The 19,772-nt window shown below is 31.6% G+C and overlaps 1 protein-coding gene across 1 annotated transcript; it reads right to left on the bottom strand.

Moving 5' to 3' along the window:
* Positions 1-30: 30 nt before the first annotated feature.
* Positions 31-19,174, bottom strand: LOC113520244 (biotin--protein ligase). The gene is made up of 16 exons (XM_052898177.1): positions 18,735-19,174; positions 17,973-18,232; positions 17,683-17,836; positions 16,755-17,592; positions 16,092-16,287; positions 15,153-15,277; positions 15,010-15,036; positions 13,371-13,503; positions 12,488-12,664; positions 8,478-8,666; positions 7,176-7,227; positions 7,071-7,132; positions 6,516-6,622; positions 6,055-6,155; positions 5,343-5,559; positions 31-4,642 (listed from the first exon to the last, which is right to left on the bottom strand). The coding sequence occupies exons 1-16, from the start codon at positions 18,868-18,870 to the stop codon at positions 4,468-4,470; spliced, it is 2,949 nt and encodes a 982-aa protein (XP_052754137.1). The 5' UTR covers positions 18,871-19,174; the 3' UTR covers positions 31-4,467.
* Between the last annotated feature and the right edge of the window lie 598 nt (positions 19,175-19,772).

The following is a 19,772-nucleotide window of genomic DNA, read 5'->3' as shown; positions in this document are numbered from 1 at the left end:
CATTAATTGTTGCTTTAAATAAAATACCCCTTGTTTATTGTGAAATAATTTATTAGACGACATGGATACAACAAGAGCAATATAACAAGAAATTGTATAACATTTTAGACTCCATTATCAAATAACAAAACATCACACGACAACAGCAAAATGACTAGAATTTTTGCGAATAATACGAAAACATCCTTTCCCATTCAGCACGACTCTTTTCCCATCACCCACATTTATTTATTCAATGTTAATATTCGAAAGTATTCGAAGTTAAGAACTGTACCGATAATTGCTAAAATAGTTAATATAATAATAAATTATAAAAAAGTTAATAGTTTTTTTTTACTGATTACATCCAAGTAGAATATTGTGATTTATATTAATTCTACATTATAATATTTTAATTAAAATAATTAATAAATCTATTAACATTACAATTAAATGCATTATGTGCATTAACACATTTTAGGCACATTTTTCCGATACAATATCAAGAATGTAGTAATATAAACAATCAAAAGAAGCACTAATATAGTTGCGTATAATTAAATAACATCACTTACGTTTATTTATTATTTGTTTATGCTTTTTACGAGCGTAATTGCTAAATATGATAACCAGTTAAAACCACTAAAATACACCATCCACTCACTACACAAGTAGGTTAATTTTTTAAAGAGGCCAACACTTTTATGTAGAGAGATAAAATAGTTCATAAAAACAACATTCGAAACTCTGTCAATATTAACAATATGTTACCATTACCGCTTATATTAATCTACTCTTATCTACTGCATATAATTCTGCACACATTTCAAATTGCAGGAATTATTTTCCACTCCCACTTAATAAGTACTTATCCTAATAGTTTTTAGGAATGTCATGTTGTATTTTAAAGCAGAATATCCCAACAATATATTTATTTATTAGGTATGTAAATAAATCATTTGCATTAATTCTACCTGTTCTTTATATTCAATTAATACCGTGTATATCATTCAATGAATAATTCAATATTCTGATAATGAAATTATATTTAGAAAGAGGAACTGCCTATGAATTGGACTCGCTTATAAGATTAATCGACTGGTACATAACATCGCCGAATAGACAGGTCCATTGTGTTATTTTATGTATTTAATGAGAAAAAAAATGGTGCAACAAATAGGTATTTTATTGTATGATAGGTTCACGCTTAGACTTACACCACCTTATGAAAAGTGATGGCCTAAAATGCAACACATTATATTACCCAGATGACAGCCATTTGCCATCGACATAAAGACTATAAGGATTTTATTTATATTACTTACAAGTCAAAAGCAATAACTATTGAATATCTTTGTGTCTAAGTTTAAAAATAATAATTTTACGTTAACTACTTTCCTTTAAAATATATCTATGCATTGACGGGCCGGAATATTGCCTCCCTTAACTCACCCCTGCGTTGTCACATACAGTTAAATAATATACAATAGGCAGCTCCCCTTTTTAATTACTTTTTATTATATAAGTTAAACTAGTATGTCTATTGTTTGGCAAGCAGAGGTACCCAGTACAAATAGGATTGATACGAGCATTTACAAATATATCGATACATTTGTTAATGTTTCAGAGATTCCAACATAACAGCGACATAATTGACATGAGAAATAATTTTCTTCAAACACGATTAGTATCTATGATCAATGTTAATTCGCCAGCGACATGTCTCATTATTGAATTATCTAATAACGCGATATTAAGTTAAAACTAATACGACGTTACTGCTAACTTTATATGTTTATAATTATGTCGATACACCCGGACAGATATTTTACATTGATCTAACGATATTCGATAAGAGCACTGGCAGTGACATCGCTGAGTTATCTATGTGATATATAGTTCATAACATCTACATACAACCTTCTATATGAACCACCCTGTTCATTCGCTTCACTATTTGAACACGTGTGTTATGTGTCACCAAGTAGGGCCTCGTTCATGTTAAGCGTGTTCGCTGCGAGATTTTTTTGTTAGGAATCGTTTCTAAAGATATTTTTTTTAAGAAAATAGGCCCGTGACTTAATTGGTCTAAAATAATTTTTATTTATTATAATAATTACAACATCAAAACAAGTAATTGGCGAAAGATGTTCGCCATATTTGTTTCATTAGATTTTAGAGCAGCGGATGCATTTTTTTTTTAAGTTTTAGATCGATATACGAGCAGTGACATTGCTGAATCGTCGCTTATTATGTAAAAGTCCTTTTCGTAATGTATAAAGTAAATAGCAGCATCAGTATCAGTACTATGAAGACAGTAGCAGTTTATCATAATTTCTCCATTTAATGTCTAATCCTGTTATAATACATAAGCTTAATTGCTTTACGTTTATGATATTGTTAGTAAAAATGTACCGAATGTGAAATAAAAAAGTTGAAAAATTAAAAAAAAAAACACCGATTTTGTTGTAATTTCTTGATGGAATTTTGTCATATTAATTATATAATATTATTCAAAATACTTGTACATTGTTCCACTGTCTTTACCAAAGTGTTTTTATTATTTATATACGCGATCGGTTTCAAAACTTCATATTCAGGCGTATTTATATAGTCAAAATTAATAGAAGTAAAAAAATATAAAAATAAAAAAAAAAGAAATACGAAAATACAAATAACTTATTTTTTTTTGTAATTACGACCACACTACCCCCTACGCCCTCTACCCTCCTACTACTAATAACTTAAAATAAACCTTACATAAGGTATGGTATCTACTTATATGAAACTAATGTACTAATACATTTTCATTGACTTTGATTGCTATAAGCTACAATTCTTATTTTTTTTAACAAGTAACACAGTAACTTTTTTAAAAATCGAACCTAGGTTTGTGAGGCTTAAATTGTATTAAAGCCCCTAGTAGGCGTTTCATACGCTTAACATAAAAATGTTTGTACAAAAAATAATCTTACCATGTAAGAATTCAATATAAACTCTACTACACACTAACAAGTACTATTGTAATACAGTTTTGGTGTTTAAGTTTTAAAAATTACATAAAAGATAATTTATACTCTGACTGAAAATGGCACAAATTCTTTATAAATATATTTTAGTTGCAAATAGAAATCTCCTGTATAATATATTATATTCTGTAAAATAATATCTCTGATACGTTATTATTGGAGAGATTTTTTCGCAATAACGATATTAAATAACATAATAGTTATATAACGATAAGTATTGTTTAATTCAATTCAAATATTTATTGCATTTCACAGTGATATTAAAGTCATACTTTTTAAAATTGTCTGTTGACGTTGTCTATATGCTTAAATTATATTTAGATAAAAAACTATTTGACATTGTATTATAGTAACGCTGTAATAATCAAAGCTGGCAATAGTTCAAACAAAAACTACATATGAGTACAAATATAATATTAAATAAAAAAATCATAAAGCGTACAGTTTCCCAGTACAATAGGCGGAAAAAATTAAAATAAGAAAACAATTATTCTGTAATCACAGACATACCCACACTCCATCTGTTTTTGTGATGTATGTAGTCTAAGTCTTTTGATAATTTTAAGCTAACAAATGTGATATAATAAAAATTATATCACAATCATGTAATTTTTCATTTTATCTCACTCTAATTAAGTTATTACTTGTTGAAAAGTTACTATTCTACAACATACTGAAAAGTATACAATTAAATCAACTTGTTACATTATTGTGCAAAGTGATTTTAACGTCTTGAAATGGACTAAGTCACTTAACATGACATAAAACAAAAATATATGACTATATCAAAACATAACAACTTGTTGGTACTCTTAAGCAAGTTCTATTTATAATAAGCAATCTAGTCATCAATCTACAACGAATATATTTCCTTTACTTCTCTCTACAAAACAGTATGCAGTCAGCAGATACATTGAAGGAAAATAATATTAAATATACTCAATTTAGATTAAGACGTAAACCAGAACCAAAACTTTTTCACTACCTCAAATACACCATATCAATTAATTTTTTTTTTTTAAGAATAATGGAACATTAACATATTAGAAATAATTAAAACCTCAACCAAATATAAAAAGTACGTATATAAAACTTTGTTTAATGGCTAATATAAAGTGTTTACGTACAACTCATCTAATACTTTTGTAGTTGTAGTAATGTATATAAATACACAACGCCGCTTGGTCATTGAAACTAAGCCAAAACTACTTTGAAACTGCGCTTAAATAAATTATATTATCGCCATCAGAATAGAATATGGTTTACAATATTCAACTTCGGACCATAATTTCGTGTATACGACGAAAGATTACCAGAACCAAGTCTACAGACAGAGAGCGTTTCTTCATAAACGAAATTTGATTTGTGATTAATTTAGCTTTGAAATATTAAATAAATCTAAAAAGTCAAAGTTGATGGATAGAAAGGCAGTTATTACCTAAAATTAGGATCAATTCCACTATAGCTTGGGCGCGATGAGTCCGCTCATGATGTCGAAGGTGTTCCCGTCGGGCGCGACCCGCAGCTCTCCGATGGGCGTGTTGACCAGCAGCCAGCCGGCCTCGTCTACGCCCGATATGCAGCCGGATACAGGCGTGGCAGTGCCCTCTCTCTGCAGGCGGATCTCTTCCCCCCTGTTAAAATACAATTGTAAAATAAAAAAAATCCTTGGCTATTACAAAATTTTAAAATGAATATAAAAAAAGTTTTATAAAGATATTTGGAAGTATGTTACACATCAATGCCTAAAAGGCTTATATGGCTTATGGCTTACGCCATACCGCCTAACAAAGTTACTAAATAGAAATAGCCAAGGATATTTTTATTTAGTATTAGCAGTAATTGATGAAATATGTAAGTGTTATGTGCATAAAAATAAAAAGAAAAACAGCCAAATACGAATAGGGTTTGTGCATCGCAAGTATATCACAAATTATAATAAAAAAAAATTCAATATTTTTTGTGAACTAACTTCAAATTAACGGTTGATGGACTTTTCCCTTTACTTGTGCTGTACGATATTGATTCTTGTTAAGTTTCATGATTTTAGGATAATGAGAAGTACTCTATAGGTTTTGATTCCCTTGCAAATGTAAAAATATGTGCTAGAAATGGTCATATCTTTTGAGTGCGTAGACTTACAAGTTTGATTTTTTCACTATATCAAGAGATTACAGACTTGAAAATTTGATATTAATTTTACCTTTATACCTCCTATCATTCCTAAGAATATGGACAGGCAGATGGATAGCAAAGCGATTCTATAAGAGTTATGTTTTTTTTCTTTTGAAGTATAGAACTCTGAACACCTCGGAAACGCAATGTATCACTTACGTGTGCAGCCAATACTGGTAATAGTGCTCGAGGAAGCGCTTGATGCCCCCGGGGGCGGCCATGTCCTCGAGTATGGTCTCGAGGTGTGAGCAGTAGAGCGCCAGGAAGCATTCCACGGAGAAAGCCGCGAGGGAGGAGCCGTGCCGCTTGTTGTACTCAGATATGATGTCGTTCACGCACGTCGTCGGCACGCTATTGCTTATATTGACGCCGGTACCTTTGGAAAAAATCATTATTAATAATATTTATAATATTTAATTCCATCAATATTATTTAATGTCATGGGCGAAACAGATACTGTAATGATATATTTCATTTCCATCAGTGTGGGCCGTCAGCTGGTTTGCCATTCTAAATCGTATAAAAAAAAATATTTTATTTGCTGTGTGGTCCCGGCATAGATAGGACACCCCTTCCTTTCGCGTAGGTGTCGTAAGAGGCGACTAAGGAAACTTAAAGGTCGACATGGGAGTAAACCCTACAGATTGCAAAATAATTGTGGAAATCCGTTCAGAATTGGTGATGTAAATGCGTAAATAAAACCTTTACTCATATTGATCTTACTTCGTGTGACAAACAAAATACTCGACTTTTAATAGTTAATATTACAGATTCAAATTAATTTCTATTTAAGAAGTACTGAAAGAAGTCCTCTTTGGGGGTCTTTTGCTAAATATATTTATCTAAATATCTCAAATTTGTTAATACTTACCTATATGGATAATAACATCGTCACCGATACAATTCGCCGTGGTGATTGTCCCGCCGATCTTCAACTCGCGCCCATAATATATGTCGTTCGGCCATTTTATCCTATTTATGTATAAATACAAAGATTAATTTTAATATATATCGACAAGTTAACCGGTTAATTTTCAAATTATGCTTTCTTATATATTTTTATATATGTACGTATAATAATGTAATGTAAACTCTCAGACGATGGGATTGATTCTGTAGCATCATTCTTTACAGCTTATCGTATACACATCAGATGTCTTCCTCCTAGGTACCGTTATATAAAAAAAAATTGTCAGGGTGACATTTAATTAATTTTTTTAACTAACAATTTGAAAAATGGTTAAATTTAATAACATTTAATAGTTTTGGCAATTTTTAGAAGTTGCTGAGATAATCTAATTTCAAAATGGCCGTACTCAATATTGCACATACCTAATGTCGAGGTGTTCATATGTGGGCCGCGAGCGGATTGTGCGCACTGCGGCCAACGCAGCCGCGTGCTGCAGCAGCGGCAGGGACGGGGACATCTTCTGCCACACCTGTTGTACACATTACATATTACTAAAGCGTACTAAGATAAAGGCTTATCATAATTATCATAAAATAATACGTTCTTCATAAAGGAAGTGCCTATTATCCAGTAGTGAAATACTGGTAAGTAGTAGCTCACTATAATTTCATATTAATAAATAATCAGATTAGTAAGTTTGATAAGCTTAGCAAGGATATATTTTAAGGAAATCGAGAGCTTATGTACCATAAGAAACGAAGTGAAAGAATAGCTGTTATGAAAGTTACTCAAAATAAACAGCTGGTTAGCTGACAAGCTAACTAGTTGACCCGGTAAAAAATCCCTGGCTACGTCGACGCCTGACGGGCAGGTTACAGGTAGCTATGAGGGAACCGGGCGGCGACAGCCAGCGGTTGCGCGCGCGGCCCTGGGCGGCGGCCTGGCGGCGGCCGCGGGGAGCTACGAGGGCACGGCACCTGCAGCGAGACGGAGGCCTGCCCGGGCGGCGACAGCCAGCGGTTGCGCGCGCGGGCCCTGGGCGCGCCACGCCGCCACGCCCGGCGGCGCGCCGCGCCACGCGCGTCGTACTACCACGTCCGGCACCACCAGCCCCATCTGCTTCGACGTCAGGTTCTGTGACAAACAATTTAACAGATTTATACACATGTGTAATGTGATCATAACAACGACGGAACTGATTATCTCCCATATTGATATATAAACTAATAAGAATCAGAGCAGATCAACAAAAATACGCTATGTATGCGCGCGCGTCCGGAAAGTTCGTATAAAAGTGTTCTGGCGAGAAAGAGGAGTGGCGGCGCGCCCCTTCCTTATGTCCCTAACAATGCTTCACTGGTCTGACCGCCGGCGCCAGCGCACGCCATCTGTGCCCTCTTAACGAAACCCGCCACGCGCGTCGAAACTCTCGAAACTGCAAGAATGGCCGTGAAATTTTTGCCGATCTCAGAACAGTTTATGGGGATGATGCACGTCCAGAGAGGGCCGAGACCAAGATGACCACGTTCAGGACGTCGCCCCATTCCGACGAAAACGTGGAAAGAATGAACTTGTGTTAATGGGGACCGTCGTTTAACGGTCAGACAGGTTCTGAAGACAATTTGGGCAAAACCGTGGTCCACGAAATTTAGAAACGAACTTCAAATGAAAAAAATTTATACACATGTCGTTCCGTGATCATAAAAAATTCACCGAACGCCGGATTTGGCTGATTATCTCCCATATTGATATATAAACTAATAAGTAATCCAGAGCGAGATCAACAAAAATACGCTATGTATTTCCGGACAAACCTCGTATACAACGTATTCGAAGAAAACTCATATTAAAAAGGGATATCTATTCAAAATTATCCTTCCCTCATTTCACAGGCATAAAAGAATTATCCATCTTTTTTATAAAACATTATTTCTAACAAAAACATACTACCTTATATATACACATTCATATAAAAAATTGGTTTAATTATTTAACAATAGAAACACAAAAATAATTATGATGACTCATTTTTGCATTTTCAATATTCAATACAGTAAAAAAGTAAATTTGTAAAAATATATTCTATATATAAGATATATTGATAAGGATTTAATTTCTTAGACTACAATACAATTTTTAAACCAATATTCATCATCATCTCCCTACCCTTATCCCAATTATTATTTGGGATCGGCGTAATATGGTTTTATACATATTACTTAAGGATTTGGCTTATAGTTTTACGACCGGCCGCCTGCCTGACGTCAACCCTCTTTGGGACAAAACCAATATTAATTACTTAAAAACAACAACATATATACATAGTGCATGTAGTCATTTAACTATATGTACTAGAAATAAATTCGAATAAAAGAAATTCTTACATCAAAATATTCAACTGTAGAAAAGTGTTCTGGGCATTCATAAACGTAGACCGGCAGAAAAGTCTCCGAGGGCGGCTCGATAGGTGTCTCGCCGCGCAAACACCACTGTATAGTCAAGTCACCAAGTTTTTGAACACGCCTCCCCTCCGGCGTAGGCGTACACCACTGCTCTACAAGTGACAACTTATGCTGCAAAACAATACTACACTTGAAACAATATGTTGATACCCAGTTGTATATTTTTATAGTAAATTCACAAGTAGTAAACAATTTAGTCTTTATCGAAATAATGACCCTTTAAAATACACAAATAGCTAAATGAAAAAATTCTTTTTATATTAATTGATTGCTATTATTTGTCGACTTTATTTTTAAAATATTAAGTTCGATAAAAGACAAGCTAAGTATTATGTTTACTAAACGTGCCAAGTATTAATAAATACAGATTAACAGCACATATCGTTGACGATGGATTATTATACAAAAACATGATTATGTAAATATAATTTGTTAACGTTTGTATTTTACGTTTTTATAAAAAAGAAATAGATAAATTAATTCTTATGTAATAAATATTAATAGTATTTAATACATAAATTAAATAAATGTATGTAAAAAAAAATCCTTGATGCCAATTTATGTATTTCTTTTTTAATGTTAACATTTAACGTGAAATACTATTAAAAGATATAAAACAAAAAAGTTATATAAAATTTAGACAGTTGAATTATAATAAAGTCACAGTCATAAGCGTTTAAATCTGAGTGAAATCTATGTTAGTTTTAATCGATCAAAGATACTTTGTTCATGTTGTCAAAACTTATATTTTTTTTTTCTAACATACAAGTACAAAAGTATTTTTGGCTCATATTAAGAAAAGAAGAAGATTAAATGATATAAAAAAAATTTAATTTTAATTTGTCCCGCTTTAACAATATTCTTATTTTTTTTTTACAGTAAAAGTAGTCTCATTAATCCCAGCATAACTGTGACAAACAGCAATTAGCAATATTAATGGTTCAGAAAAACGGTAGTGACATATAGATAAACAGAGTTCCTATATAGGAATTATATGGAATATTTAGAAATTAAATATACACGTCTTGGATAGAGCAGGCTACATTCGAAAGCAAGCAAATCCCAAATTTTCAAAACATTGTTAAATGTTAAGCAAACTATATCTAAAGCAAAAGCAGGATAAAAATTATTATAATTTCGCAAGTTTTAAAGTTGTAAATACACTACATAAGCGATAACATTTTAAATATCATCAACCACAATATTTCAACAATGAGCACAAAAATGATAAATTTAAATATTTTTAGTATAAAATTATTTTATAAATAAATAAAATATTTATTTTATTTAATTATATTTATTTTAAACAAAACACCCGATTTTACTGGTATATATATATATTTTATAATGTCATTACTGGCAATTAATACAAAAAAGAAAAAAATGACAGCCTGTTGGGATTTTATAGAGTGTCATATGAATCATATTTATATATAGAAATACAGTTTGACGTGAAATATTCACTGTCAGATACTGTACAATTTCAACTAAGATCATAGACAAATTGGGTTGTCAACCTGAAAAGGAACAGTTCTTTTTAGTTGTTTCTTAGAAATTATGTACTTATGAATTTATTACGTACATTATAAATTGACACTCATTATTGAAATACTAGGCTGGCAGAAACTGAAGAAGGTAGGTATATATACATGAATAAAACGTTAATAGCGAGAAGCCAGGTGCGTCTCACCAAGGATCACACCGTCACGTGGCCAGGGCCCGCGACCGCCGACGACGGCCACGCCGCCTAGCGGACAACATCCTAAACGTGACTTATTACGACACAATACGGGTAAATTTACAATGACACAGCACTATGTGTTCTGCTGTTCTCGTCATTCGATTTCAGAATAAAGTCTTTTTATCTTATTTATTCTGTTATATACTTGTAAATCTAAAAAATATTTGTAACATTAAATACTTTATTTATATAGAACTGACAAATTATTTTTAAAATAATATTATAATACAAATACGAGTATATATAATGAAAATATGATATAACACCAATTTCAAATGATATAGTTTTTTAAGTGTTTACAATGTTGTTTAAAGAAAAAATCTATCTCCCTTATTCATAAAAATTAAAAGGTTCTACAAACCTACTTTAACTATTAGGCTATTTTGTCACTATCTTTCAAATTGAGAAGTAGTGTAAAAGGACAAATTTCAATAGCTAAAATAGGTTTATAAGAGGTTTGACGTTTTTATGAATAAGGGGGTAACTGACGAAAGGCCTTATAATATATTTTTTTTAAATTATGTTTATAATAATACCTCTAGGAAATAATATACTTTACAGTATTTTTTATTAAATGCAAGTAAGAAAGCTCTTAAACGGTTCTTACATTATAAATTTTATATAGACAATATAACTTAGTGTATGTGTGTAGCTGGTGTATAGAAATAACGTGTCACTAGAATACATAGTGCCATTATTTGTAGAATGTGAATTATGATAACTTTAATATAATGTCGTCGATAAATCGTTATGGTGAAACCAAATGACGGCGTTTCTAAGAAGCGTGGCTACAATACATTATGACCATATAGTCTGACCAGAGGCTCAAAAATTAACAAGTTTACTAACATTATTTATAAAAAAATGTATTTTTAACAAACATGTTTTGTCTCTTTCGTTCTCTTGATTTATACCGTAAGAGTCTCAAGTAAGAATAAGAGTATCAAGACTTAAACATAATATAATTGTATTACTTCTAAATAATGAATTAAGTAGTGAAAACTATCTGTAAATGTCCATAAAAACTTCTTAGTTTTTATGGACTCATTGTGTTTAGAAGAATTCACAGAACCATGGATATTGAGCCTAGTCAATGCAAACTGTTTAAAAATTCGACGTTTTTCTACAGCATGAGGTTCTTAAAAAAATGGGTAGAGGTTTTTACAGGGTCGACAACACACGCATAATGCACCTGATATTTATTGCAGGATTTCAGAAGTCATGAAAACCACTTACCATCAGGTGGACCATATGCTATTCTATATTAAGACACATTTTGTTTAATTATTTGACACATAATAAATACAGAAATTAGAATTTACACCAAAGAAAGAGACAAACCATGGTTAAATATGACATTTGACATCCGATAAGTGCCAGGTGAGACTATTTTACGTTTTTCATTATTTACCAATTGTATATTACTCATACTTCTAAATATGCAAAATTCACATCACAGATTACTCAGTCTTATTATATTTTGTACCTAATAGTTACAATGATTTTTATATTTCAAAACAGGTAATGTTTAAGTTACCTTTAATATTATTATTAAAATAACCTAAAACAAAAAACATCGAACGCAAAATTTTTCAAAAATTGATAATTATTAGAATTCTCGCAGTAATTTCTATTGAGTTTTTATGTTTTTTTTTTTATGGTAACCTATAAAATAGACATCAAAATTTCTTTATAGTACACGAATTCATATACTGTAAAAGAAATACACATAAATTATATATTATGTACTAAATTATGAATGGACTATGTATGACATGGAAGATATTAATAAAAAAAATTATATAAGAGGTTTTAATAGGAGCAATGGAAGCCAAATCTTTAATTTTTACAAATTTTATCTGCCTGTATGTTTGTTCTGGCATCATGCAAAAATTACAATTCCAAATTGACTGCGATTTTCACTACTGTATTCTTGATTTTCTTTTATATCTCGATACGTTATCTAGAAGTGATCTATAATTAGTTTTCCTACTTCTGAGAAACACGTGTGAAAAGTATCGGACAAAAAAATAGATTTTGTATATAACTTTACATTGGTTTAACAGAATTAAAATAATTTAAATAAAATTGTATTTTTATATTGAAATATAAAAATCAGTGTTCAGCAATCACTACATTAATGGAGATGCGAAAATAATATATTTATTTATACATAATAATTATAACTTACCACATGATTTCCAAGAAAGAAACCCCTAGTGTATTCAACAGGAGATATCTCCCGCGGATTCACAACATGAAGCCCAAGGATGTCTCCTAAGATCTTGTGAATAATTTCTAAGCGCGCTTCATTACTTTTAATACCCTCTTCTCCTAGATAGTCGCTCGGGTCGGCTTCTAGATGAATCTGAAAATTAATTATCATTGTAAATAGTGGCATAGCACGAGTGGTTTTGTTGTTTTATTTTCAACTGTATAATTATTATACCAAGATTTAAATTTGATTGCAATGGTTTTAAAATTTAGTATTCTTTCGTTCTCTGCACACTAGTGTCTGTCAAAGATTTTATTATATAATGTAATTATAACAGTAATTTATATTACTTATTTTACCATCTAAAGTATTTTATATATTTTTATATATTCGTGTTTCAACCGTGAAGCAGTTGTGTTTGCATGGCTGTGTTTCGGTTTGAAGGACGAGATATGGCGTGAATTTACAGGGTACTGAGGAATAACATCTGAGTCCTCAGGAATGGCAACACATGGGGGGTTATCAAGGGCGAAACAGTATAGTCTGTTATGTCGATGCTACTGCTTATGTCTATAGGCTACGGTTACCACTTTCCATCAGATGGGCCGTCAGCTTGTTTGCCATTCTAAGTTGTATAAAAAAATATATATATATTAATTTATAATAATAAGATAGTTGCAATGGTAGACTAAGTTTAATGGGACAAGAAAGGCCATAATAAATAGCAATGGGTTGCAGCAATGTTGTTGCAATAAAATACAGGATAAAAGACAACTACTCAGAACAATTGTAGGCATTGATTGTAACACTTGTACATAAAGGATAAAGTGTAAAATTTCAAAATACAATATTGACTGACTTGTGAAAAAATAGCAATTCCGTTGTTGGTGAGGTCGGTGGCCTGCAACAGTGAAGGTGTCCGCCACGTCTCCTCAGACGCCAGTACTTGGATGTCTAGCTCGTGCCCCGGATGGCCTGTGTACTTGGACGGCCTAAAGAACATACAACTCAATAAATATTACGTTTAGAAATAAATTAACGTGTTTAAGTTTTATAATAGTTACTATTTTTTTCTATATAAGCCCTTGTTTACATTCAGCTAATGCCACTACTTGTACTGTCAGGTTACTTAATTACATTTACTTCTTTTACAGCATCGAATATAATAAGTATTTCCTATTCAAATTTTGACGATGTTGAAACATAAGCAAATTTATTATGGCTGAAGTGCTATTTTTTAATCCTTACTAATATTATAAATCTGAAAAAGAGTTTGTTTGCTATCTCTTAGAATCTTAACGACTTAACCAATAACTATGAAATTTGATATACACTTACTATTTAGGATGGCTAAAGACATAGGTTACCCTTATTGTGGGTACGTGAACGAAGTCGCGAGTGAAAGCTAGTTTAAATATAAAGTTGATATAATTTTAAATTATCTGATTATATACAGTTATACATAAATTAGCTTAGACACTACTTGAAAGTTAATCCATTCAATCAGTAAGTAATATTGACCATAAATAAGTATAATAAATACTATACTTCGCCCCTCGACAGTAAATAAGCAAGACAGCACATTGCAATGCATCTAGCTTGAGAATAGAGACGGCAAAAAGAGAAGAAGTATAATGTATTTACATGCATTGACCACTTTCGTGATCAATGCTATTAAAGTAAGCTGAGTGTAAACAGGGCATATACTTTGATATTGTGAACACTAAATATGAAAAAAAAAGTTAATTTAGATTTACAATAATCATAAAAATTCTTGGTATAATTAGGTTCTTAAATAAGTAAGAGTAAATATGTACACACTTATGTAAGTACGTAAATATTAACTCTTTTTTTTTCTAAAATGATTGTAACGCACATGCAAATAAAACTAACGCATTAACTCTATAAATAGCCCAAGGCGTGAGATAGAAATAGCGTACTATATGTATATACACAGAAATTTTTGTTGTCTCGTTTGACCTAACATGAATGTCCCCCACTCAGCAATCTGACCCTGATCTGACCCAATAACAAAACGATAAGCTGCTAATTTTTTAGACCAATCACACGCTATGTTTGTATAAAAATATTTATGTACGCCAGTTCTATTTGAGGTGACTTCTCCTTTCTATTTCATTGTTGTTATTATTAGTATGTACCCTTTACATTGTATATAATATTATTATAATAAGAAATTGAAATATACTAGAGTAACAAATCTATTTCCCAACATGCAAGGATACAGGGATTTATTTAATGTTTGCAAAAAATTATAGATACAATAAATTGTTCACGCGCAATATTGTGATTTTGTTGGATGTCACTCGTGATCTCGAGTATTTTTTTCTAATGAACAAAATCGCGCGTGTACTGAATTATTTGCACAAAATAATATTTTAAGCTTTATAAAATACAAAAATAATGATAAGTCAAAATGCAAAATTATAAATCGTATTATTATTATTGATTAATGTAGATATTATGAAGATATTGCATACCAACAAATATTATTATCCTGACTTGCTCTGAAAATTTAAACTTTGTTATAGTAAAAATATATTATTAGTTTTAAGAAATAGCCCACATTAACATTTTTATAAGACACATAAGAAAGTTAACTAACAATAAAACAGTCACTTACTGTCTATCACTTTCAGTGGAAAATTGTTTCTTAGCTGGCGACGCCTGGTAACAGAATATGTGATGTTTCATCTTCACCGATTTCCATTTGTCATATGAAAACTGCACTATTTCATTTTCACGAACCTATAATGAAATAGAATATTATAATGTAATACAACAACTTTGTATAATAATATATTTATAAGTTTATATATTTAAAAGAAAATTAATACAATTTTAGAAGCCTTGAAACCTTCACAAAAAGATCATATTCCTTCTTAAAAATCTGACAACACAACACACCTGCAAATCGTTCTGATTTTATGGATGCTTACAGACGGCGATAATCATCAGATGAGCCACATTGAGCATGTGGCATTTGACCCATTGTTATAAAAAAAGCCTTCGCACCATTCATTACATTATTAATCAATATAAATTAATGCTCATTGTTTTCTTTAATGATATAATAAAAAGAAACAAAATAGTTTTCAACTAACACTCGATTTACGAGTGATCAGAAACAGAGATAAGAGTTACTCGGCCGTTATTGTAATCGTTGATGTGTAGATGATCGGAAGCAAAATAAGTAAGTAATAATATCTTAGGTTGTGTCCCTAGATGTTCTTTGCCTGAAGGATTACCATAAAATGTTTTTTGAAATTACGGGCCGAATGAAACACAAATTTGATATTACAATTAAATATTACACACCGTTGAAAAATATTATATAATTCCTTTGAACTTTAATGGTAGGATCTATAACGAACAAAGTGTTTAGTCCCATTTAATGGGTCGATTTCGATATCAACGAAAACACAAAATTGAGTCCGAAAATTTCTTCTTGGGGGACCTTCTGGTTCCCCATAACTAGCTAAATTAGCTTGATGACCAAGCGATTGGGGTGATAGTAGCACTTATTATTGAAATGGTAAAAGGTAATGAGTGTAGCAAGTACCTCGGCAGTCTTGTAGTAGGGCAGCACGGCGTGCAGCAGGTCGGAACAGAGCGCCAGCAGGCGGCCGCCGCTGAGCAGGTGCGCCAGCAGCAGCGGCGCGGCGCGGCCCACGCAGCCCGCCGCCGCCACCAGCGCCGCACGACCGCGCCACGCGCCCGCCTCCAGCGCCTCGCGCGACACCGCGTACACCGTGTACCTGCCCGGTCACCACTCTACTAGAGCAGCAGCAGCATACTCATACTCTCTCAGCCATTCAACTCATACAAGTGTGTCTAATGTTTTATTATATTTATAAAGATTCCTCACTTAACAATTACTTTAAATATAGAGTTACACATAATATCTGAGGGTAGCTATAGTTGACATATTAAACACCTATTCTTTGTTACTTTTCAATCAAACCATCAGATTAGACAGAACAGTAAATTAAAATATGAGTGAATAATTTTGCAGAGTATATATATAACAAATATATGGAATGTACTGTGATCTGAAAAAAGTTGCAAGTCATGTGCCCATAGTATATCAGCCCTTCCACTGTTACTTCTTAATTTACATAGATATATTAATGAAGTGATATATAAAAAAAAATACAATATAAATAATGAAAATAAACAACATTGGTTAAACAATAGTTAAACAACAAACAACATAACTACTGACCTGTCACAATCTAAAACTTTTCTAAGTGATGCCTCCAAATTATCTCTAGCTGCTATACTATCTGAATATATCAACACATTTGGCGACTTAGTATTTACTAATGGACGGGAACATTTAGTAGACTTTGGTGTACATTGTTGAGATGAAGAACCTTTTGTACAATCTTCTTTGATTTGCGGGCATGATTCAATTGGTGGTTGTGACTTTTTTGGACCAGTTGTACTAACTACTCGCTTATGAGTCGTCACTGATTTAATTTGACTCGATATATTGAGCAAAGATGATGACAACTGACTAGTACCCTTTCTCAAATCTAATTTTAAACTTGATTTCTTTGGGGTTATACTATGTTGGATTTCAACAGTCACATTCTCAACAACTAATTCACTATCATTTGATTGTTGTTGTGCTTTTACAATTTTCTTTTCTGGTGATTTTTCTATAGTTTTTTCGAGCATTCTTTCTATAGTGTGTTCTATGGTTTTTTCAGAAGCCTTCTGTGATGGCTCTAAAGTATTCATTTTTATATCTGCAGGTTTTTCAACATCATCCTCAGCAGAAAGAGACTTTGTTGTGTTCACACTAACATCAGCTAAAGTAACATTTTTTCTACTAAGCGTCATTGTGTCAAGAATCAATTCTCTGCTTCCATTCATTTCCACACTACTTTTGATATCTGACTTAATATCTACAACTTTTGACAATTTTCTTAGTAATGCAGCATGAACAGGCCACCTGAACTCATCATGTGATGCTTTAAGACTATGTTGGATTTCACTACGTAAGGTCCTCATAGATGGGTCAGTGGCTTTATTTGGTTCCCCTGATAACTGAACAGCTGGAATTAAGTAATGTTTTAGTACTTTTGTGACATGAAATAAAAATACATTTTAAATATAATCTAAATAATAAATCAATGGTTACTAACTTTGTACCCTGACAACAGGCAATTTATGATCTATAACAAATTCACCACCAACAAAGTTGAAGCCAATGACACTGAGGTTCTCCATATTCGTTTTTAACACTATTGCCAGGTGAGAGCCTGCTTTCCATGCCACTGGCTGGCCCATAGTGTCCAACTATAATTAAATAAAATTATTTTATTGAACAATGCAATATTATTATTAAAATATATGTTAATATTTTTAAACAGAAATTAATGAATTTAAAATGTGTTAAAGCTTTTTAATATTTTAAAACTTATTGAAAACATACATGTGCAATATTTTGGTAGGAACTAGCTTCATGTGGCTCCATCTCACATTCAAATAGCACATCAACATCCAAGTCAGAAACAGGTGAGTGTTCATTAAATCCTAATGGTAGTCCTCCAGCACACGCTACCCAGTCACTGATTTCTATACACTGGGTGGGCTTCATACTGCAGATTCTAGTAGCATTTGTATAGTCTAGCAAATCACAGAGATAAGCATTCTTCGGGTTTGTACAGAGTTTGGAGCTTAATGTTGGAGTTTCTGGAGAAAAAAGAAATACTTATAATAACAAACAAATTAATAGCTAACTAGAAATTTCTATATAACATTTATAAACATGAATACATTGTGATACTAAAAAGTAAAAAGACATAGAACTATGGTCTTACACCATTGATCTTATAATCATTGTTATATTCAAATTGAAACAGCCATGCAACCATAGATGCTGACCTGAGCCGACAATATATATATGTACTATTGAATATTAAATAAAAATGCAGATATAAATATATCATTAATTTCATGAAATAAAAAATAATTCATTTATAACTCAAAAACATATCAACCTATTAGATTTTTTTAATGAGACGAAAATACAATGGTAAACCAGTCTGTATGCATGTATGCCATTAACCATGACAGTTTCCAAGAGGAACTGCGTGGAGTGCGACCTAATAGATATTGCTAGCAATAGAGCTGTTAGATCTCACTACTAACAATCCTTTTTTTAGATATTGTTGTTATCATTATAAACTTTTACCTGCGGCATTTTCAGGCACTTTGCAAAAAGCAACACTCGTGTTACCATTTAAGAACTCGAGCAATCGCGCTCTGAACGACCGAATACGCCAAGTTTTTATAAAAGTCATTGCTATATAAATTGGCGTGAATAGCATGTTAACTATCACTTATACACTCTAAACAAGACAAAATATATAGGACATAATTTTATATAAACGTAACATAAAGTTAACGAAATTGGGCTAAATATCGATTCTAAAGTCCACTGTAAAATCGATGTAAATAACAAAGTGTAAACTACTTTGTATTCTGATGGCAAATCATGTATATAATATTTTGTTTTACTACAATTCTAAAAACTTATCTAAAATTCAATATAACAATATCTTTATATTTTTTTATCTAGAACAAATTTAAATATTTCGTGCAAATCACAGAGCAAGGTCAAGAAGCAAGCAAAAAGCCCTATTCCCAAACTGTCACTGTCATGAAGTGTCATAATGACGAATTGACATCTCAAGATAGATTAGCGTATCCGAATGATTTAGATATTGGATTAATTAGTAATTACTATTTTATAATTTGACTATTCAATTAGTAATATACTGATTTTCGTATTCTAATAATTTTACTAATTGATAATTTAATCTAAAAGAAAACAAAACTGTTAATGCAACATCTTTATAAAACAGAAATAGTAATTAATTTATTTAGCAATTTATATTAATTTTTATAACTAATCAGCTTGAAAATTATTAATTTTTACCACATATACTAAATTAGAAACACTATTAACAACCACAAAAAAAAAATGATCTCGTCATTTAAGCAATCAGCCAACTCGACTACCTTCGTACTAACTCATACAAAAACAAGTACTTATTAATGATTTAAGCGATTAGTAAAAGCAGTACAGACAATGAATAAAATTAGTAGTCAAATAATTTACGAATTCATACGAATGAATTGCTTAGTCAAATAATTAGTAGTTGTATTAGAAAATTTGTGCATCGGTAAGACAGACTATTAATATAAAATCATCATAAATTAAGAGTAG

Source organism: Galleria mellonella, unplaced genomic scaffold (genome assembly GCF_026898425.1).
Source record: "Galleria mellonella isolate WM207_F2 unplaced genomic scaffold, CSIRO_AGI_GalMel_v1 utg40, whole genome shotgun sequence".
Taxonomy (NCBI): Eukaryota; Metazoa; Arthropoda; class Insecta; order Lepidoptera; family Pyralidae; genus Galleria; species Galleria mellonella.
This window is presented reverse-complemented; position numbering and strand designations above follow the sequence as displayed.